The sequence below is a fragment of the Pipistrellus kuhlii genome, unplaced genomic scaffold, assembly GCF_014108245.1.
Source record: "Pipistrellus kuhlii isolate mPipKuh1 unplaced genomic scaffold, mPipKuh1.p scaffold_m20_p_12, whole genome shotgun sequence".
NCBI classification, from domain to species: domain Eukaryota; kingdom Metazoa; phylum Chordata; class Mammalia; order Chiroptera; family Vespertilionidae; genus Pipistrellus; species Pipistrellus kuhlii.
Genome location: NW_023425427.1, coordinates 25,518,355 through 25,538,194, shown reverse-complemented (window position 1 = coordinate 25,538,194; position 19,840 = coordinate 25,518,355). Strand labels below are relative to the sequence as shown.

Sequence of the window (19,840 nt, the reverse complement as noted above, 5' to 3'; positions counted from 1 at the left end):
TGGAGCCAATCAAAATCTGAACTCTTCTTCATCTCCTATAAAACTGCTGCCTTGTTTTTACATTCCAGTTACTACAAATAATCTTGGAATTATTTTATTTATCTGATCAGTTTCCAATCTCATAAATTCTACCTTTATGACTTCCATTTCATTTATGCTTTTCTATTCACTTAAATTGTCATGACCTAGTTGAGATCTACAATTACCCCCTGCCTAAATCTCCTGGCTGTTCTCTAACTCTGAACTTGCTCACCACACTCCATCCTGGTCTGCCTCTTTGCTCATTAAACCTTTAGAGTTATATTCATTTTATATTCTTTGGGATTAAAGAATGGCAATTCTGGAAGCACAAATTCCGGCAGAAACCCAAATAGTGTCCCAAGGGTGAAGACAAAAAGCTTTTATGAGAAAAGGAAAGAACTAATTACATGAAGAGAAGAAATTCCTCTTGTGCTAATAAGCTGAGTTCCTCTTTAGCTATAAATGGTTGGATACTGACTCTATCATCAAATAGAGAATCCATAACCATCGGTCCTTATGGTCAGGATACTTGCTTTCCTGCTGGCTTTACAAACAATTGTGGTAAGACAGTGTTGGTTTGGGTCATTTCAAATCAGGTCTGATTCAAACAGTCCGAAGAGTCAAGGAACAGGACATGCAAAACTGTTCGTCTGGAATGGCTGCTCTGGATTCTTTTAAAATGGCTCCACTTAGGTCAACTTTCACACAAGTCAGTGCCTTCTATCGGTATGTTTCAGATTATTTGCACTAATAGGTGGGGCTGGCCTTAGAAGTACACACTGAAATGCCCAGCCTCTGTGGGAAGCATGTCTGTGTGAGCACCGCCCCCCCCCCTCCACACACACACAGATCATACAGCCTCCAGTTTAATCAATGGTTCACCTAGGGAGGCAGAGAATAGAAGTAGGAAATAGAAATAGTGGTCAATATTCAAAAGTTCAGCTAGGCCGAGAGTTCTTATCTGTAAGGACTTCCAAATTCTGTCTAAATCAAGAGTGGCTCAGGAATTGGAAGCTGGACTGAAGAAACAAGGAAGAGGCTGGTATCAGTGGATTCAGTCTGCAGTGAGAACCCTAACCCCACACTGCTCCTGGGTCACAGGACCATCAAGCACAGATCCCCAGCTCTTCATGTGGGTGCCCTATCTATCCCCTGCAGGCTTCATTGTGTCCACCTCACTCTTTGTTGCTTCCTGACCTGCTCTTGATTATCCCAGCCCTTGATCCTTGGACTCACTGCCTATTTATAGACTGGCAGTTGCAGTCCTGACAGTATCTCTGACCCTGAAGCTGGCTTCTGTCCTCACCCATAATTTGTATTTACTCCATTTAATTCTGCTGCTTCCCTCTCTCAGTCCAATATCTCCCCTCACTCTTACTGTTCATATGCAATTGCAGTTCCTGACTTGGCTCCCATTAGAGAAATATGTAGGAGAGACTGTTAACTAAGTATAAAATTGCTAAGTAGTGAAAAATGGTGGTTTAATGTATCACTCAGGTAGTTACAGCAGGAAGTGAATAGAACTTGAAGGGCTGAATGGGCAAAGGGAAAGAGGTAGAAACTTAGAAGAGGCTGAAACTCAGACCGTTAAGAAGGGGTCTGCATGGCTAGGTGTCTCTGTTAGGGAAAATGATGAGGTTGGTTCTGTTGTTTCCGAGATGGTGCAAAATAATGCTAACTGTGCGAAACATTAAGGCAGATGCCGGTGCTGCTAAGGAACTGCTGGGTCTGAGTGAAGAAGGGTTAATGAGGTGATGCTCACAAGACAAGGAAGTAGACAGGAAGCTCCGTAAGGAAGAAACAGGAAGAAGCACGGCCCTTCTTCCTCCTCTAGCCCCTCTATAGCCTGCTCTCAGCAGAGCCCAACTAGGAGTCAGCTGTGGAAGATGAATGTGCTTTGCCCCAGCATCACAGAGCAGATACAGAAGAGTAGGTTTTACACTGACAACAATTCAATATCTGGCAGGAAGGCTGTTCCTGCCTTCCACAAATATCTGAGTGCTTACTCTATTCTAGGCATAGAAGATAGAACCACGAGTAAAACAATAATATTAATTTCCCCCCTGAGTAGCTTACATCACATTATATACACTACAATGGGGAGAGAAAAATGGACAAGAAAAACAAAATAAGTAAAAAAAAAAAAAAAAAAAAATAGCATGTTAGGTGGTAAGTGCTCTCAGGAAAGATAAAAGCAGTGAAGGTGACAGAGGAAGAGGACAGGTATCAATTTTAATCCGGCTGTTCAGGAAAGGGCTGAAAAAAACACACACACACAAAAAAAACAAAACCAAAAAAACAAGAGAGCAAAGACACAGGAAGTGAGTCATGCAAATATTTGAGGAAAGAGCATTCTAGATAAGGGCTGGTAGAGGGGAAGGTCACTTAGGTAGGGCCTTATCTACCATTCTAAAGGCTGTGGCTGTTACCTTGGTGACGTGGGTAGTTATGGAGTACAGAAGTGACATGATCTGACTTATGTTTTGAAGGGATCCTTCAGGGTGCTCTTTGGAGATTAGATTGGCTTCCTTGGATTCATTCACCTCGTCCTGTCAACGGGACCTTAATTCTGGATCTAGGGTCTTGCTTGCCACATACATACATAATTTCTCTCTCCCCCTGCAGAGGTAGGCAGGCTCCAGCCAGGCTCCAATACCCCTGCCTCTGGGCTGCTGCTTCACGCCACAATCACAACCTGGCTTCTTGTTTGCTTTTGTACCCACTGAATTGAATAGTCTCTCCTCCAGTCGCTCTGCTTCTCTGGTGGTATGTTTGGTCTTATGAGAGTTGGTGGTGGCTTCATATCCAACATTTGTTCACTCTTTCAACATATATGTATTGAAAACCTAGTATGTGTCGAGTGTTCATGCAGGTGTGGTGATACAACAGTCAACTAGACACATTAGTTTCCTATTCTAGAAGTGGCAATGGTGGGTGATACAGAAATTAAACTCTACATGAAAGATAATTTCAGAGTGTGATAAATAAGGTGAATATGACAGTGTGACTGCTGGCTGATTGAGACTGAGCAGGCAGGGTCCACCTTTATAATTAGGTGACATTTGGGTAGACACTTGAATGATAAGAATCTGAAAATGATAAGAATCATGTGAAAATCTGGGACCGGCAAACACTGATGGACATCAGCACTTAGGACTCCTCTTCATGTGGGGAAGTGCTCTGTCATTTTCTTAGCCAGAGGAAGGTGCTTGAAAATCCCTTATATTCTCTCTCTCTCTCTCTCTCTCTCTCTCTCTCTCTCTCTCTCTCTCTCTCTTTTTCTCTCTCTCATACTTTACCAGGGACCATGAAGTAATTGATATTTTAATGTGTTCTGATAAGGTATCACATACAAATACTTTTCCTTTTTGAATATTTTACCAAACACCATGTACAGGGACAAAAAAACAAAACAAACAAACAAAAAAATCCAAAGCAAAGCATCATATAGAATCTCTTAGCTATCAGGCTCGTATCATGCTCTGGGGCAGCTCCTACTAGGCCCCAAGGTAGCAGAGCCTTTAAAAAGTTATTTCAAAATAACTATAGATACATAGAAAGTTGCAAAAAAAAAAATATTCAGGGAGGTCCTATGTACCTTTAATCCAGTTTCCCCCAACCATAACACCTTGCATAACTATAGTGCAGTATCAAAACCAGGAAATAAAGACATGGGTATCAGCCATGGAGCTTATTCAGATTTCACCAATTTTATATGCACTCATTAATTTGTGTGTGTGTGTGTGTGTGTGTGTGTGTGTGTGTGTGTAGTGTTATGCAATTTTATGTAAACATTACCACCATCAAGATGCAGAAATGTTCCATAAACACAAGGCTCCTCCCTGCTTTTCTCTCTAGATCAATTCTCCCATCAAGGTTGGGACCTTGCTCACAAACTTCAGCTAGCTCTAATTCTTGGCTGATTTCTTTAGCTCTGAGTCTGAAGGCAGCTGAAAGGCGGCTGTGTATTTTTTTTTTTTTTAAGAGTGCCATCTCAGATGCAGGGAAAGGGGTGCATACTTGCAACCCCGAGTTGATGCACGATTTGCAGTCGGGTAAGTTAAGTGAGCTGCAGGTCGGAGGTCGGAGGAAGGCAATTGCAGGCATGCAGATGTTTAGGCCGGTGGGACACGAAGCCAGCAAAACCAGGAGCCCCTGCCTGGGAATCTCTAACAATGGCAGGGGTGCTCCCCAGAAAAACCATCAAGACACCTACCAGCGAACGTGCTGGGATCCATCCCGCCTTACTTTTTAAGTGCAGGACCTTCAGGTCCAAGTGCTTGGGGTGGGGGAAGGGGTTTCGTCTCCTAGATAGAGGGGGTGGGCCTTTCCCTGCAGGGCGAACCGCCCCGCCCCCGCCCTCCTCAATACTATCAATAGTTTCCAGGCGGGGGGGCGGGGCCGGGAAGACTCCGCCCCGTTGCCAGGCGATGGGGGCGGAGGCGGAAGCGGCGCTCGGAGGACCGGCGGCTGCGCAGCCGCGCTGGCTCCCCCTCCCGCCCCGCCCCCCGCCCCGCCCCCGCCCTCCCCCCGAGCTGCGCACGCGTCGCCCAGCGGCCGCCTCCGCCCCTGCCCGCCTGGAGGCGGGGCTGCGGGTCCCGCACGGGCTACTCTCGCTCGGGTCGGAGCTGCCCGGGAGCCGGTGAACCGAGCGGCCCCTCGAGGAAGGGCTGCGGGACGACCCTCGCCTTCAGAAGCCGGCGCGCCGGGGGCGGCCCCCGCGCCCATCGCGGCGGAGGAAGATGGTGTTCGAGTCGGTGGTCGTGGACGTGCTGAACCGGTTCTTGGGGGACTACGTGGTGAACCTGGACACGTCCCAGCTCTCGCTGGGCATCTGGGGAGGTAACGAGACGGTGATCGCCGTCCCTCCCTCCGTCCTGCCTCCCTCCCTGGCCTCTCACTGCGCGAGCGGGGTTGGGGGTTGGGGGAGCCCCTACCTTTTTGGGTAACTCGGGCCCCGAGCTTGCCCGGCATCGCCACCTGCCACCGCCCTCCTCCGGGGTCACATTACGTGCAGCCGGGCGACAGGTCCAGGCCTTGGCCCCCACGAGTTGTTTATTTATTTATTTTTTGGCAGGCGGGGAAGGGGTCGTGGGTGCTGGGTGGTAAAGGCCCTTTTTTTGAGGGTCCCGTCGTTGGGGCTCTGTGGGTCTGCAAGTTCCGATTCCGCCGCTCGTGGCCCGGCAGCGGCGGCGCTGGGTGAGGGGAGGCGGCCGGGCACCTGTGCGGGGTCTCGAACCGGTCATCCCTCCCACCCCCACCCCCCGGGCGGTGACGGGGGGGGGCCGCGGGTGCCGCACGTGAAGGCCACACGCTGCGACCCAGGACGCCCTCTTCCTGCCTGTCCCCAGCCCCTGGGTGTTGCCAGACCCGGGTGTGTGCTCGGGCCACGCCGCCCGCCCGCCCGCCCGGGTTTGCTGGGCTGGATTCGGCTGATAAGAAAAAGCGAAACTCCTGTGCGCAATGAACTCACATGGGGGTGGTTGTGTGTTTTCCATTCACCCTCTGACCCAGGAATGCCTTATTTAGTAGGTTTGTGAGGCTTCGGGGTTGTGGGTTCGGAGAGAATTACTGGCTTTCTTAAAGACACGAGGTGCAGCTGTGGCAACCTCTCAGCTCTGCGAAAGACGTGGATGAACCTGCGCTGAAACGTGGTTGCTTTGATAGGAAAGATGAAGCTTGACTTCGCATCGTTTGACTCTGGTGCTCTACCTTATTGAAAGCCTCGTTTCTAGTGCTTTCGTTTTTGTAGCATGCCTTTAGACATCAGATTCCTTTTCTTTATGGAATGAGTCTCCCAGACCAAGGTTAGGGTTATTATTTTTTCTGTGTGTGTGTTTGTGTGTGTGTATTTAATAAGTTAACGATTCTTGGATATGCACACAATTTCAGACTTCTTCTAAAATACTTTTTAATCTAGAGTTCCCCTTTCCCCCTTTATGACATAGTGTAATCATAAAGAAGACCTCTTGTTACTTACTAATCTTGGTGCCTCCTACCATAATAGACCACAAGAACTAGGGATAGGGACATAGTGCTAGGTCAGCATCACTCGCTAGCAACAGAAACTTGCATATTGTTTCATCTGTGCTGCTCATTTGCAAAGTTAAAACAATAAAACGTGTCTCCACCTACCTCAGAAGGAAGCCGTAAGAACATTTTGTGGTGTACTTTGCTTTATGGTGGAAGTTTGATTCTACATACAGTACAAGGTGTAGGTTTGTGTGGAGTGTGATTTGACCTGGGATTTGATTATTTAAAATTTACATACATTACAATTCACTCTTGTGATGTTCAGTACTTTGTGTCTTGACAAATGCAAAGACGTGTATACACCAGCTGTTATGATAGGGAAGAGTTCCATCAACACTCCCAAATTCCCTCTGCTGCCCTTTTGCAATCCATTGCACCCAGCCCCCATCCCTCCTCTGGGAACCACTGTTCTGTCTCTATTCCTACAGTTCTGTTTTTTTTTTTTCTTTGTTTTTTTTTTTTTCTAGAGTGCCATGTAAATGGAATTATATGATGTGGCTTTTAGGGTCTGGCATCTTTTGGTTTCACTCCTTTCACTTCTTATGTAAAATGAATTTGAGAATCACCCATGGGTTGCATGCATCAGCATTTCATTCTTATGCTCTTTAGTAGTACTTTCATTGTATGATTGTACTATAAATGTTTATTTCTTCATGGGTTGAAGGACATTTCAATTTTTGGTAATTATGAAGAGCTGCCATAAATATTCATGTATTGGTTTTCCTGTGATCATACATTTTTATTTCATTGGGTAAATTCCAAAAGTGGGATTTCAAGGTCTTATGGTAAATGTATATTTAATTTATGTGAAGCAATGAAACTTCTTTTCAGAGTAGCTTTCCATTTTGCAGTCTCCCCAGCATTGTACAAGTGCTTAATTGCTCTGTATCCTTTCTAGCACTTAGTGTTATTTAAAAAATCTTTTTTTCCCCATTCTAATAGGTACATCTGATAAAGTGTTACAGTTTTAATTTTTATTTCCTTAGTAATTGAAGTAGAACTTTTTTTTTTTAAAGTTTCAATTCCTTTTTTTTAAATATATTTTATTGACTTTTTACAGAGAGGAAGGGAGAGGGATAGAGAGCTAGAAACGTCGATGAGAGAGAAACATCGACCAGCTGCCTCTTGCACACCCCTTACTGGGGATGTGCCCGCAACCAACGTACATGCCCTTGACCGGAATCGAACCTGGGACCTTTCAGTCCGCAGGCCAACGCTCTACCGCTGAGCCAAACCGGTTTCGGCATATGTCTGATATTTTGCTGCCTATGTATTCTTCTAAGGTTTTTATGGTTTCCCATCTTACATTTAAGTCCTTTATCCATTTAGAGTTTATTTTTGTGTATTTTGTAAGTTGTTGTCTAGATCATTAGAAAGATCATACACCATGACCAAGTGGGATTTATTCTAGGGATGCAAGGCTGGTACAATATTCTTAAATAAATAAACATGACATCATCACATAAAAAAAACTGATAGAAATCACAATCATATCAATTGATGCAGAAAAAGCATTAGACAATATCCAACACCCATTCCTGATAAAAACTCTCAGCAAAGTGGGGATAGAGGGATCATACCTCAACATAATATAAGCCTACATAACAAACCTACATCTAACATCATACTCAATGGGCAAAAACTAAAACCATTTCCCTTAAGAACAGGAACAAGACAGGGATGCCCACTTTCACCATTCTTGTTTGACATACATAGTACTGGAAGTACTAGCCATTGCAATTAGACAGGAAGAAGAAATAAAAGCATCCAAATTGGAAAGGAAGAATAAAACTCTTACTATTCACAGATGACATGATATTGTACATAGAAAACAACAAAGACTCCATAAAAAAAACTACCATACTTAATAAATTAATTCAGCAATACAGCAGGATACAAAATTAACATCCAGAAATCCTTGGCTTTTTTATACACCAATAATGAACTCACAGAAAGAGAAACTAAAAACAAAACAAATTCTATTTACCAATGCAACAAAAAAATACCTAGGAATAAGTTTAAGGAGGTAAAAGACCTGTACTTGGGAAAGTATAGGACATTGAAAAAAGAAATAAAGGAAGATATAAACAAATGGAAGAATATATCATGTTCATGAATTGGTAGAATCAACATCATGAAAATATTCATACTACCCAAAGCAATCTATAGATTCAATGCAATCCACATTAAAATACCAGTGACATATTTCACAGATCTAGAACAAACTCTCCAAAAATTCATATGGAATACAAAAACACCCCGAATAGCTGTAGCAATACTGAGAAAGAACGAAGTTGGAGGGATCACAATATCAGAAATCAATCTATATTACAAAGCCACTATTCTCAAAACTGCCTGGTACTGGCACAAAACAGACACAGACCAATGGAACAGAACAGAGAGCCCAGAAATATATGCAAGCCAATATGTTCAATTAATATTTGACAAAAGAAGCAAGAGCATACAGTGGAGTCAATACAGTCTCTTCAATGAATGGTGTTGGGAAAATTGGACAGATACATTAAAAAAAATTCTAGAACATTTTCAATACCCAAAAGATAAACTTCATACCCATTAATAGTCACTATAAATTCTTAATCTTCCTTCACTCCACCTCTGACAACCACTAATCTACTTTGTTTCAATGGATTTGCCAGTTCTGAATATTTCATTTAAATGGGATCATACAATATACAAGGCCTTTCATTTCTGTTTGGTTTTTTTCACTTAACATATTTTTGAGGTTCATCCGTGTTGTAGCATGTATCAGTATTCATTACTGTTTATAATGTAAGAATATTCCATTTTATGAATACATCACATTTGTTTATTCAGTTGATGCACATTTAAGTTATTCCTACTTTTTGGCCTTTATTAGGGATGATCAGGTAGGCAGACCAAGGTGGTTAAGGGCGTGCAGGCAGGCAGGCAGATTAGTGGTTAGGGGTGATCAGGCAGGCAGGCAAATGGTTAGGGGTAATTAGGCAGGCAGGTGAGCAGTTAGGGGTGATCAGGCAGGCAAGCAGGCAGTTAGGGGCCATCAGGCAGGCAGGCAAGTGAGCAGATAGAAGCCAGTGGTACCAGATTGAGAGAGGGATGTCTGACTGCCAGTTTAGGCCCGATCCCACAGGGGCAGTTGGATATTCCCCGTGGGGTCCCAGATTGTGAGAGGGTGCAGGCTGGGCTAAGGGACACCCCCCCCCCCCCCCCGCCATGAATTTCGTGCACCAGGCCTCTAGTTTATATATAAGTATTTTGAGGGCATATGTTTTAAATTCTCTTGGGTATATACTTAGAAGTGGAATTGTAGTCATATTACTTTTTAAGGAACTGCCAAACTCTTTTTCAAAGTGTTTTTTTTGGGGGGGCGGGGGTAGGGTGGGTGGGAAGGATACCAAATTACTTTATTTGAAGGAATGGTATAAATGAAAGACATGAGTGGATGGTGTGATACCAGTTATAGAAAAGGTAAAGGCAACTCCAACATGCACATATTGCTTTGATGACCAGGGAAAGTCACCTCCTTGGTTATGGGAAGTCAGCCTAAGGCTTAGCTCTCATCACTTTCCCAAGGTGTGCTTGTCAAAGAGAGATTCTGCCACGTCAGTTTTAGAGACCTCCCTGTGCAAGTTGGTTATATGGACACCCAATTCTTTGATGGATTTTACCTGCTCATTTTGTAGTGAGTCTCAATGAAGTCACACAAATGAGGGTCATTTTTGTCAGTGGCCAGTTTGTGCAAGTACAGTAGTGACTGATTCACTTTCTTTCCAAGTGTAATGCACATTCTATTGCAATTCAGCCCATTCTCCCAGGAATCTTGCATGATCTGGAATCTTGAAGGAAGATTCAACTACCTTGTTGGTTCTGCAGCTTCATCAATTTCTCTGCATGTGCCCTCTTATGAGATGGGTGAAGAAAATATTTGGCAAAATCCTTCAAAGCCTCATTATCCTGGTTAAAGTAGCAGACATGGACAGGTAGACATAGGAAGCGTAGAGCTCCAGGTTGATCCTGTGGTTGATGGTGGCCTTCAAATTCTGGTAGTACTGTGTTTCCCTGGAAATAAGACATCCTCTGAAAATAAGACCTACTTACAGATTTCCTTCTGAGTGAAATATAAGGCATCCCCCGAAAATAAGGCCCCCCTAGGCTAAACATGAGAGATTTGGTCCACTGATTCTGAAAGAAATGGAATCACAAATTCACCAGGAAATTCAGGAATTGGATTGTTATGATGATGTTCCAGAAGATGATGACATGATTGTCATTGAATAAATGAGTAAATTGTTGATACTGTAGGATTCACAGTTTGTCTGGTTTGTGTTGACAACTACCGTACCGCATACAGGTAATAAATTTCCTTTATTTTCATTTAACAATAAATGTGTACCATATTCTTCTTCATGGAAAAAATAAGACATCCCCTGAAAATAAGACCTAGCACATCTTTGGGAGCAAAAATTAATATAAGACACTGTCTTATTTTCGGGGAAACAGTAGTACTGGCTCACCTGGGAGGTGGACTTGGTCATTGTCATGGTTGGCCACTAAGTAATGCTGAGGGTCTTGTCCAACATCTAGAGGGGTTTAGGAATCTGGAGAAGGGCTGTGTGTAAATTATTAGAGAGTCCAGAGTCGAAACATAAATTTGGAAGCATTTTGGGGAGCCATAGGAGCTTGGCTGTAGGAACCAAGTTCTCCTATCTCTCTGGACCTCCTGCATTTTATTAACACAAATTGTCCTAAATCAAGGTAGATAAATATATCAAAGGCAAGATTTATTTATACAGAATTCATTGTCAGATTGGAGCAGGCATCTTCAAACTACGGCCCGCGGGCCACATGCGCCCCGCAGAGGAGTCTGATCCGGCCCGCCAGGTTTTTTGGGCAGTGAGCGCAGCCGAGGCGTTACAGTAGGAATTAGTAGTTCATATAGTCCGGCCCTCCAGCTCTCTGAGGGACCGTGATCTGGCCCCCACTTTAAAAAGTTTGAGGACCCCTGGATTGGAGGAACTGCCTATGGCTGTTCAGGTGTTAGGCCAGCAGGAGGCTATAACATGTAGATTGAAATGCCCTCAGCTGTCTGGCAGCAACCAATCATTTATGCATACTTTTCAGGTTTGGGGAAAGGCCCTTAGCCATTTCCAACAGGCAATAATACATATTTTCCAGCCATTGCTGAAGGCTCAAGGTCCACCAACCTTTTGATGAACTTCTTGCATTTATGACCTGCTGAAATTAGCTTCCAGCAACTAAGGAGATGTGGCTGTGCAGTGCTGGAGTGGTGGTGGGACCTTGGAATGTCCAAGGGCACTGAGAGGAGGTGGCAGAGGCTGGATCTGGACAGCTGGCTGGGATGGTCAAGCCCTGGGTTTTATCTAAGCACTGTTGAATCAGGAAACCATGGCTACTTTGCAAAGACTAGGAGATCTTTGCCTAACCTGAAGTCACAAAGATTTTCTCCTACATTTTCTTTTAGAAGTTTATAATTTTATATTTTACATTTAGATTTCAGATCTATTTTGTATAAGGTATGGTATATTGTAGATTGAAGGTTGAGATTCCTTTGTTTGCATGTGGATGCAAATATCCAATTGTTCTAGTATCTTTTACTTAAAAGAATATCCTTTGTCTATTCAATGTCTTTGTATTTTTGTAAATATCAGTAGGCTTTATATTGTGTGGGTTTCTGACCTATATCATTTTTTTTTTAATCTGAAAATTTTTAACACTTCTTGTAAGGGAGATATACTAGCAAAAATTCCAGTAGTTTTGTGCCTAGAAAGTATTTCTTTTTACCCTCTCTCCCTTTCAAAAAATGTGCTAAGATACAACATAAAATTTGTCATCTTAATTAAACATTTTAAAGTCTACTAGTATAGTTCACTGGCATTGAGTATATTCACATTATTCTATAACCATCACTACCGTTTATCTTTAGAACCCTTCATTTCACAACACTGAAATATTATTTCCATCCTATATACTAAAAGCCTAATATGCAAATTGACCTAATGGTGGAACGACCGGTCACTTTGACATTCACTGACTGCCAAGGGGCAGACACTCAACACAGGACCTGCCACAAGCCTGCAGGCCCCAGGCTAGCCAAGGCAAGTGCCAGTGGGGGCTCCCCAATCTCTCGCCAGTCACCCTGTAGAGGGAGGCAACCACCAGTGGCAGTTGGGGAGAGGGCCAGGGGTGGGGCCAGCAAAGGCAGCTTTAGGCTGGCCAAGATGGATGCCAGCAGGGACCTCCCCCAATCGCCCCACCGGTGGCCCCGCAGATCGGCCCTGATCGCTGGCCAGGCCTAGGGACTCTTCCCATGCATGAATTTCCTGCATTAGGCCTCTAGTTAAGCAATAACTACATATTTTCCTTCACCTCTATAACTCCCATGATATTTTCTGTCTTTTTGTGTTTGTCTGGGATAGGTACTTCATATAAGTGTTACCATACAATATTTGTCCTTTTGTGTCTGGGTTATTTCACTTAAAATCTTCAAGGGTCATTTATGTTGTTGCCTAAGTCAGAGTTTCAGTTATTTTTAAGACTGAATAATATTCCATTGTATGTATATACCAGACTTTGTTTTTCAATCCATCTGTCAATGGATTACATGGGTTGCTTCCATCTTTTGGCTATTGTGAATAATGCTGTTGTAGACTTAAGTATACAAATATCCCTTTAAGTCCCTGTTTTCAAATATTTTGGGTAAATACCTACCAGTGGAATTTCTGGTTCATATGGTAATTTTATTTTTATTTTTGAGAAACTGCATACTACTTTCCATAGAGGCTGCGCCATTTTACTATATTCCTACCAACAGTGCACAAGGATTCTAATTTCACATGTTCAGAAATGTTTCTGTTTTGTTGATAGAAGCCATCCTAATGAGTGAGGTGATATCTCATTGTCATTTTGATTCACATTTCCCTAATGATTAGTGATGTTGAACATCTTTTCCTGTGTTTATTGGCCATTTGTAAATATTTCTCCTGTTTCATGTGTTATCTTTGTGCTATTGATAGTTTCCTATGATGTACAAAAGTTGAAATCCAAATTCTCTCTATTTTTGTTATTATTTCTTGTGCTTTTGGTGTCATATCCAAGAAATTATTGCCAAATCCAGTGTCATGGAACATTTTACCTATGCTTTCTTCTAAGAGTTTTATAATTTGAAGGCCTGACATTTAAATCTTTTATTGGTTTTGAGTTAATTTTTGGATATGTTATATGGGTTGGGAAGTATTTCTTTCACTTCAGTTTTTTTTAGAAGAGTTTGCAGAAGATTGGTGTTTACTTTTACACTAGAGGCCCAGTGCATGAATTCGTGCACTGATGGGATCCTTCAGCTTGGCCTATGGGGATTGGGCCTCACTGGTGCCTCCAAGCTCACAGCCCCAGCTCGTGCCCAAGCCTCGAAGCACTGCGGCCCTGCCTGGCACCCCACTGTGGCCTGGTACTATTCGCTCACCTGCTCCACTATCCCACCTGTGGGGTGATCATGGGGTTGGATCCTCCTCACCCCTGCCCGGCTCCCTCATTGCCAGGGAACTGGATAGTGGTCCTGCTCCCCTCTTCCCCTCACCGCCACCACTGATCGCCATCTGCAGGGCAATTGGTCAACAGGGCAGTTGGGCTCTCACTTGCACCTGCCTTGGCCTGGCACCGACTGCTCACCTGCTTCATCATCTCACCCTGGCCTCACTCTGGTCAAGGCCAGCAGCGCCTCCACTGCCAGCGCTGTGTCACCCACACCCACCATGTTCCGCAATACCCTTTGGTGGTCAGCGCACATCAGAGCGAGCGGTCGAACTCCTGGTTGAACAATTTGCATATTAGGCTTTTATTATATAGGATGTTCTGTAGAATTCATAATGAATCCACCTGTTCTTGGGCTTTTTGTTGTGAGGTTCTTGATTATTTGATTACTGGTTAAAAAAAAACTCATTAATTATAGCTCTCTATTGATATTTGAAAGGTATATTATGTTAAAGTTGTGTTTCCAGGGTTGTATCCATTTCATCTAGGTTATTCAATTTATTGACATAACAATACTTAATACTACTCTCTTATAATCTTTTTTATACCTGTAAAATTGGTAGTATTGTCCCATTTTTTAAAATCTTAGTTATTTGAATCTTCTTTCCTTTCTTCTTAGCCTAATTAAAGATTTGTCAATTTTGTTGATTTATTTGAAGACCCACTTTTGATTTAATCAGTTTTTCTATTTTATTTGTCTTTATTTTGCTTATCTTTTTTATATTCCTTATTATTTTGGTCTCTGGTAGCTTTGGGTTAATACTTTTTTCTTTAAGGTGCAAATTTGGTTGTTGATTTGGGTTATGTATTTTTTAACATAAACATAGCTATAAATTTCTGTCCCAGGGCAGCTTTTGCTGTATCCTACAAATTTTGGTATGTTGTGTTTTCATTTTAATTTTTCTTGCTTTTACATTTTTCTTGTGATTTCTTTTTTGACTTATTGCTTGTTTAAAAGTGTGTTGCTTGACCTTGGGTGATTTGGCTCAGTGGATAGAGCATAGGCTTGTGGACCTAAGGATCCTGTGTTTGATTCCAGTCAAGGGCACGTACCTCAGTTGTAGGTTCCTCCTCGGCCTGGGCCCTGGTTGAGGCTCATGCAGAAGGCAACCAATAGATGTGTTTCTCTCACATCGATGTTTCTCTCTGTCTTTCCCTCTCTCTCCCATTTTCTCTAAAAATCAATGGAAAAATATTCTCAGATGAAGATTAACAACAACAAAAAAAGGGTGTTGTCCTGCTGGCATAGTTTAGTGATTGGGCATCAACCTATGAACCAAGAGGTCACATTTCAATTCCTGGTCAGGGCACATGCCCTGGTTGCAGGCTTGATCCTCAGTTTGGGGTGTGCAGAAGGCAGCCAATGATTCTCTCTCATCATTGACATTTCTATTTCTTTCTTCCCCTCTCCCTTCTTCTCTGAAATTATTAAAAACATATTTTTAAAAAGGTGTTAATTTTTTGGAAATTTTAGTTTTCCTTCTATTAATTTCTAAAATCATTCCATTGTAATAAGAAAAGATACTGTATATGATTTTAATCTTTTAATATTTATTCAGATTTTTTGTCTAATATGTGACCTATCCTATAGAAAGTTCCATGTGCACTTGAGAAAATTGTGTATTCTGCTGTTGTCGAGTAGAATGTTTTATATATATATTTAAATTCATCTATTTCCTTGTTAATATTTTGTCTGTTTTTTTCCATCCATTTTTAAAGTATCAGTATATTGAAGCCTCCGAGAATTATTGTAGAGCTATCTATTTCTCTTTTCATTTCGGTCAATGTTTGCATCATACAGTTTTGAACTCTGATATATACATTTGTTTACAATTATTATATCTTTTTAGTGAATTGACCCTTTTGTCATCATGGACTATCCTTCTTTGCCTGTCATAGTGGCTTTGACTTGCAGCCCATTTTGTTTAATATTAGTATAGCTATGTCTGCTACCCATAGGAGCACCTACATTTTGTATGAATCTGTCTGGTAATTACAACACCATTGACCCAGACACATGTGGTTTTGACTCCTACACTGCACAGCAGAAGACAATGGTAAACCACTGCTGCATTTTCTTATTTTTTCCACTTTATTTTACCTTGAAAACCCTATGATGAGAGTCTAAAATGAAATAATGAGATAGTGCTGAAAGGTGGAGAGTTCCAGGTCAGAGAGTACTCAAATGGTTATTTGGGAAGAGCAGAGGACAAGTATGAATAGCTAGACCAAAGCCAGAAGGACGTCTAGTGGCTGATGTGCACAAAGGCAAAAGGAAAGTACAGTGCTGTACAACACATTCATTTAGAACATGGAATGTAATAAGTATGAACCAAGATAAAATGAAAATTATAAAGGAATAAATGACACATCTAAACATTGCAGTGCTTGATGTTAGTGAGCTAAAATGGACTGGAATGCAGAATTTCCAGTCAGACAACTACGAAGTGTTCTACTCTGAACATGACAAACTCAGAAGAAATGGAGTGGCTTCACTACTGAGGAGAGCTAGAGGACAGGTATTTAGGGGCTATACTGTAAAGTCTGACCAAGTAATATTGATGAGACTTATAGGGAAACCTTTTAACATAAGGCTTATGCAACTGTGTGCTTCTAATTACATGCTGAGGATGAAATTAGAAGCTCATGCCAATATCCAAGAAAATTTTGATCACACTTCAAAACAAAACGTGCTGATAATTATAGATGATTGGAATGCAAAAGTAGGAAATGAGGGGTCAGAAATGAAGCAGGAAATTGGCTTGTGGATTTCTGTGAACCCAGCAACTTGTCCATTACAAACACATGGTTCAAACAGCTGAACAGAAGACTATATATGGACATCACCAGATGGTTAATACAGAAATAAAAAAGACTATGTAATTAGAAGCAGGAGATGGAGAACAAGAACTAAAACAAGAACAGAAGCAGATTGAGGCTCTGACCACCAACTGTTAATATCAAATATTAGAATAAAGCTGAAGAAGAGCATGAAATTATACTTTCAAAATATAATGTAAATAACATTCATGATGGATTTGAAATCCACATTAAAAACAAAACAAAACAAAAAAAAAGGTTAAACTTGATTGACTGACTACCAGAAGAAGTGTGGACTAAAACTAAAAATATTATTAGGGAAGATGAGATATACTGTAAGGAAAAATCAAGATGCATGAAAGAAAAAACACTAAAAATTGTTAAAGACAGACAAGAGACAAAAGTGAAAAGGTGGCAAAAGCAGAGTGAGAACCCCGAATATAGTTTTTTTAACCACTGTCATGGAGAGGTAAAGGGAACTGTTTCAATAGTCAATGTAAGAAGATAGAAGAGAACAATAAAAAAGGAAAAACAAGTGACCAGAAGAGCCTACCTAATAAAAGAGTAATATGCAAATTAACCATCACTTTGCTTCACAGCCATGCCCACCAGCCAATCAGAGCAAGTATGCAAATAACCCAACCAAGATGGCTACAGCACAGATTTTGACCAGGAGAAATTAAAGGGAAGGTGGAAACAGTATATTGAAAAATATGTACAGATAAAAGTAGGACATAGTTTTGAAGAAGATTCTTATGAGAAAAAACCTGCAATTCTAGAAAGTGAAGTGAAAACTTCTCTGAAAGTATTGGGAAGAACTAAATTACCAGTTAGATGGAATACCAATATAATTATTTCAAGCTACAGAGACTCAATCTGTCAAGGTCCTAACAAGAATATGTCCGTAAATATGGAAAATAAAGTAATGCCCTACAGACTGGAAATGGTCAACATAAATCTCAATTTTTAAGGAAGGAGATGCCTAAGAATACAGTAACTATAGAACCATTGCCTAATTTCCCCACACAAATAATGGTGATGCAGCAAAGGCTTCCACCATATGTAGAACAAGTGCTGCCAGATGAAGGTTAATCTGTTTTATAGACTACAGTAAAGCCTTTGTGTGGATCATGAAAAGCTGTGGTTTCTCTGAAAGAAATGGGCATGATTTCAGGATTTGCTTGTTCTGATGCATAACCTCTGGTTGTGGACAGGAAGCCACTGTCAGGACAATATGAGGAGACAATGGTTTCCTATATTTGCAGACCAGGGTACATTTTATCTCCCTATTTTATAAATCTGTACAAGAAAATATATGAAAAACTGGGCTAGACTCAGTGTAAGAAGGAGTGAAAATTGGTGGAAGAAATATCAATAACTTAAGATATGCAGGTGAGCATCTTACTGGCTGAAAGCAGCAATGGTTTGAAATGACTTATGAAATTGAAAGGAGAAAATGCCAAAGCAGGACTGCATTTGAACTTCAAGACAAAAATCATGATTACAGAAGAAATACATAACTTTAACATAGACTGTGCAGATATTGAAATTATTGAAGCTTTTGTTTACTTTGGTTTAGTCATCAATTCAAGTGGAGATAACACCCAAGAAATCAAGAGAAGGCCAAGATTCAGAAGGGCAGCGATGAAAGAATTAGGAAAGATCACAGATGTATCATTAGAGACCAAGGTTAAGATCATACACACCCTCATATTCTAAATTACTATGTGTGGATGAGAAAGCTGGACAATGAAGAAGGCTGATAGGGGAAAAGATGACTTCTTTGAAATACAGTGTTGGGGGAGAGTTCTATGGATACTCTGAACCACCAGAAAGATGAACAAGTAGGTCCTTGAGCACATTAGGCCTGAAATAATGGCTGGAGGCAAAAAACGGCAAAACTGAAGCTGTTCTGTATTGCTCATATCATGCGAAGGAAGGATTCTTTGGAAAAGACAATAATTCTGGAAGAAAAATAGAAGACATACCTCAGTGTATGCAAATTAGCTGCCATCTTTGGTGGGTAAATTTGCATATTTGCTCTGATTGGCTGATGGGCATGGCTGGTGGGCGTGGTTTGTGTAGAATGTGGTGATTAATTTGCATATTACTCTATTATTAGGTTAGATTTTTGCTCTTTTGTATTTTCAAACAACTTGTTTTCAAGTTTGCCAGTTAATTCTTTTCAATTTGAGTCAGCTCTTTACTTTCTCTAATGATTTTTTCAATTCATTATTCCTTGTACCTCTACTGGGATGTTTGTCTGTGTGTGTGTGTTTTCTCTGCTTTCATTTGAGATTTTGTTGTTGTTGATCTAACTTACATATTACATGGTATAAGTTTATAAGGTGTGCAACATGTTGATTTGATACATTTATATACAGGTGGTGCAAAAGTAGGTCTACAGTTGTGAGTGGGTGATTTTGTATATTCACAACTGTAAAGCTATTTTTGCCCCACCCTGTATCGAAATATTTAGCTTTGGCTAACACCTTTACCTTGCCACATAATTAGTGTGTGTGTGTGTGTGTGTGCGCGCACACGCCTGTGTGTGTGTGTGTGTGTGTGTGTGAGCGTGTGTGTGTGTGTGTGTGTGTGTGTGTGTATTATACCTTCATTCATCTGTTGATGTACACACTTAAGTTGATAACACATTTGGCTGTTGTGAATAATGTTGCAATAAACATGGGAGTGCAGGTATCTTTTTAATAACATGTTCTTTTTTTTGGATCTATATTCAGAAGTGGGATTTCTGGTTCATATTCAACATTTTTCTTAGTATTTGGCTTTGTTTAGTTTGATTATGATATGCCTAAGTGTAGATTTTTTGGAGGTTTTTTTTTGCTTTGTGTTTTTTGAGCATTCTGGATCTATGGTTTGGTGTCTTTATCATTTATTTATTTTGGAAATTTCTCATTCATTAGTATGTCATTTCCCCCCCCTTCTGGTATTCCTATTATGCATATGTTACAACTATTACAAATTGTCCTACAATTCTTGGATATTCTGTTTCATTACTTTTTCTTTTATTTTTCTCTTTTTGCATTTCAGTTTGGGAAGTTTATGTTTCTGTATCTTGATGATTTTAGATTTAAAAATTTCTTTCCAGTTCATTGCGAGTGTATTTATCGATAAATACAATTCATTTTTTATGTCTTTTTTTGTATATCATATTACCTTGCTAGATTCTTAATTATTTGTATAGTTTTGATTAAAATGTAAAAACATGGAACTACAACTTCAGAGGTCATAACTTACAATAAATGACATTTTGGTCAAGCATACAATCTTAGACTAGTTGAAGAATGAAAGTGAGCTAATACAATTATAGTTGAATTCTGTTTTATATACATTATTTGTAATTAGTTTTTCTTAATATGATATTTTCAGGATGAAATATACCTAACATTTAAAATGA

The 19,840-nt window shown here is 40.9% G+C and overlaps 1 protein-coding gene across 7 annotated transcripts in view; it reads left to right on the top strand.

Annotated features, from left to right (window-relative positions):
- Positions 1–4,594: 4,594 nt before the first annotated feature.
- Positions 4,595–19,840, top strand: part of VPS13A (vacuolar protein sorting 13 homolog A) — a 170,303-nt gene continuing 155,057 nt past the window's right edge. For 4 of the 7 annotated variants that reach the window (XR_006741281.1, XR_006741282.1, XM_036433732.2 and 1 more), the window contains exon 1: positions 4,596–4,863. Coding sequence is in view for 4 of the 7 variants with exons in the window: in XM_036433732.2 (XP_036289625.1) it covers positions 4,764–4,863 (100 nt within the window). In the remaining 3 variants the exon portion in view is untranslated. Of the gene's footprint in view, positions 4,864–14,451; positions 14,479–19,840 lie in introns of those variants that run through there. The other 3 variants (XM_036433737.2, XM_036433730.2, XM_045580099.1) reach the window with 3 other exon arrangements.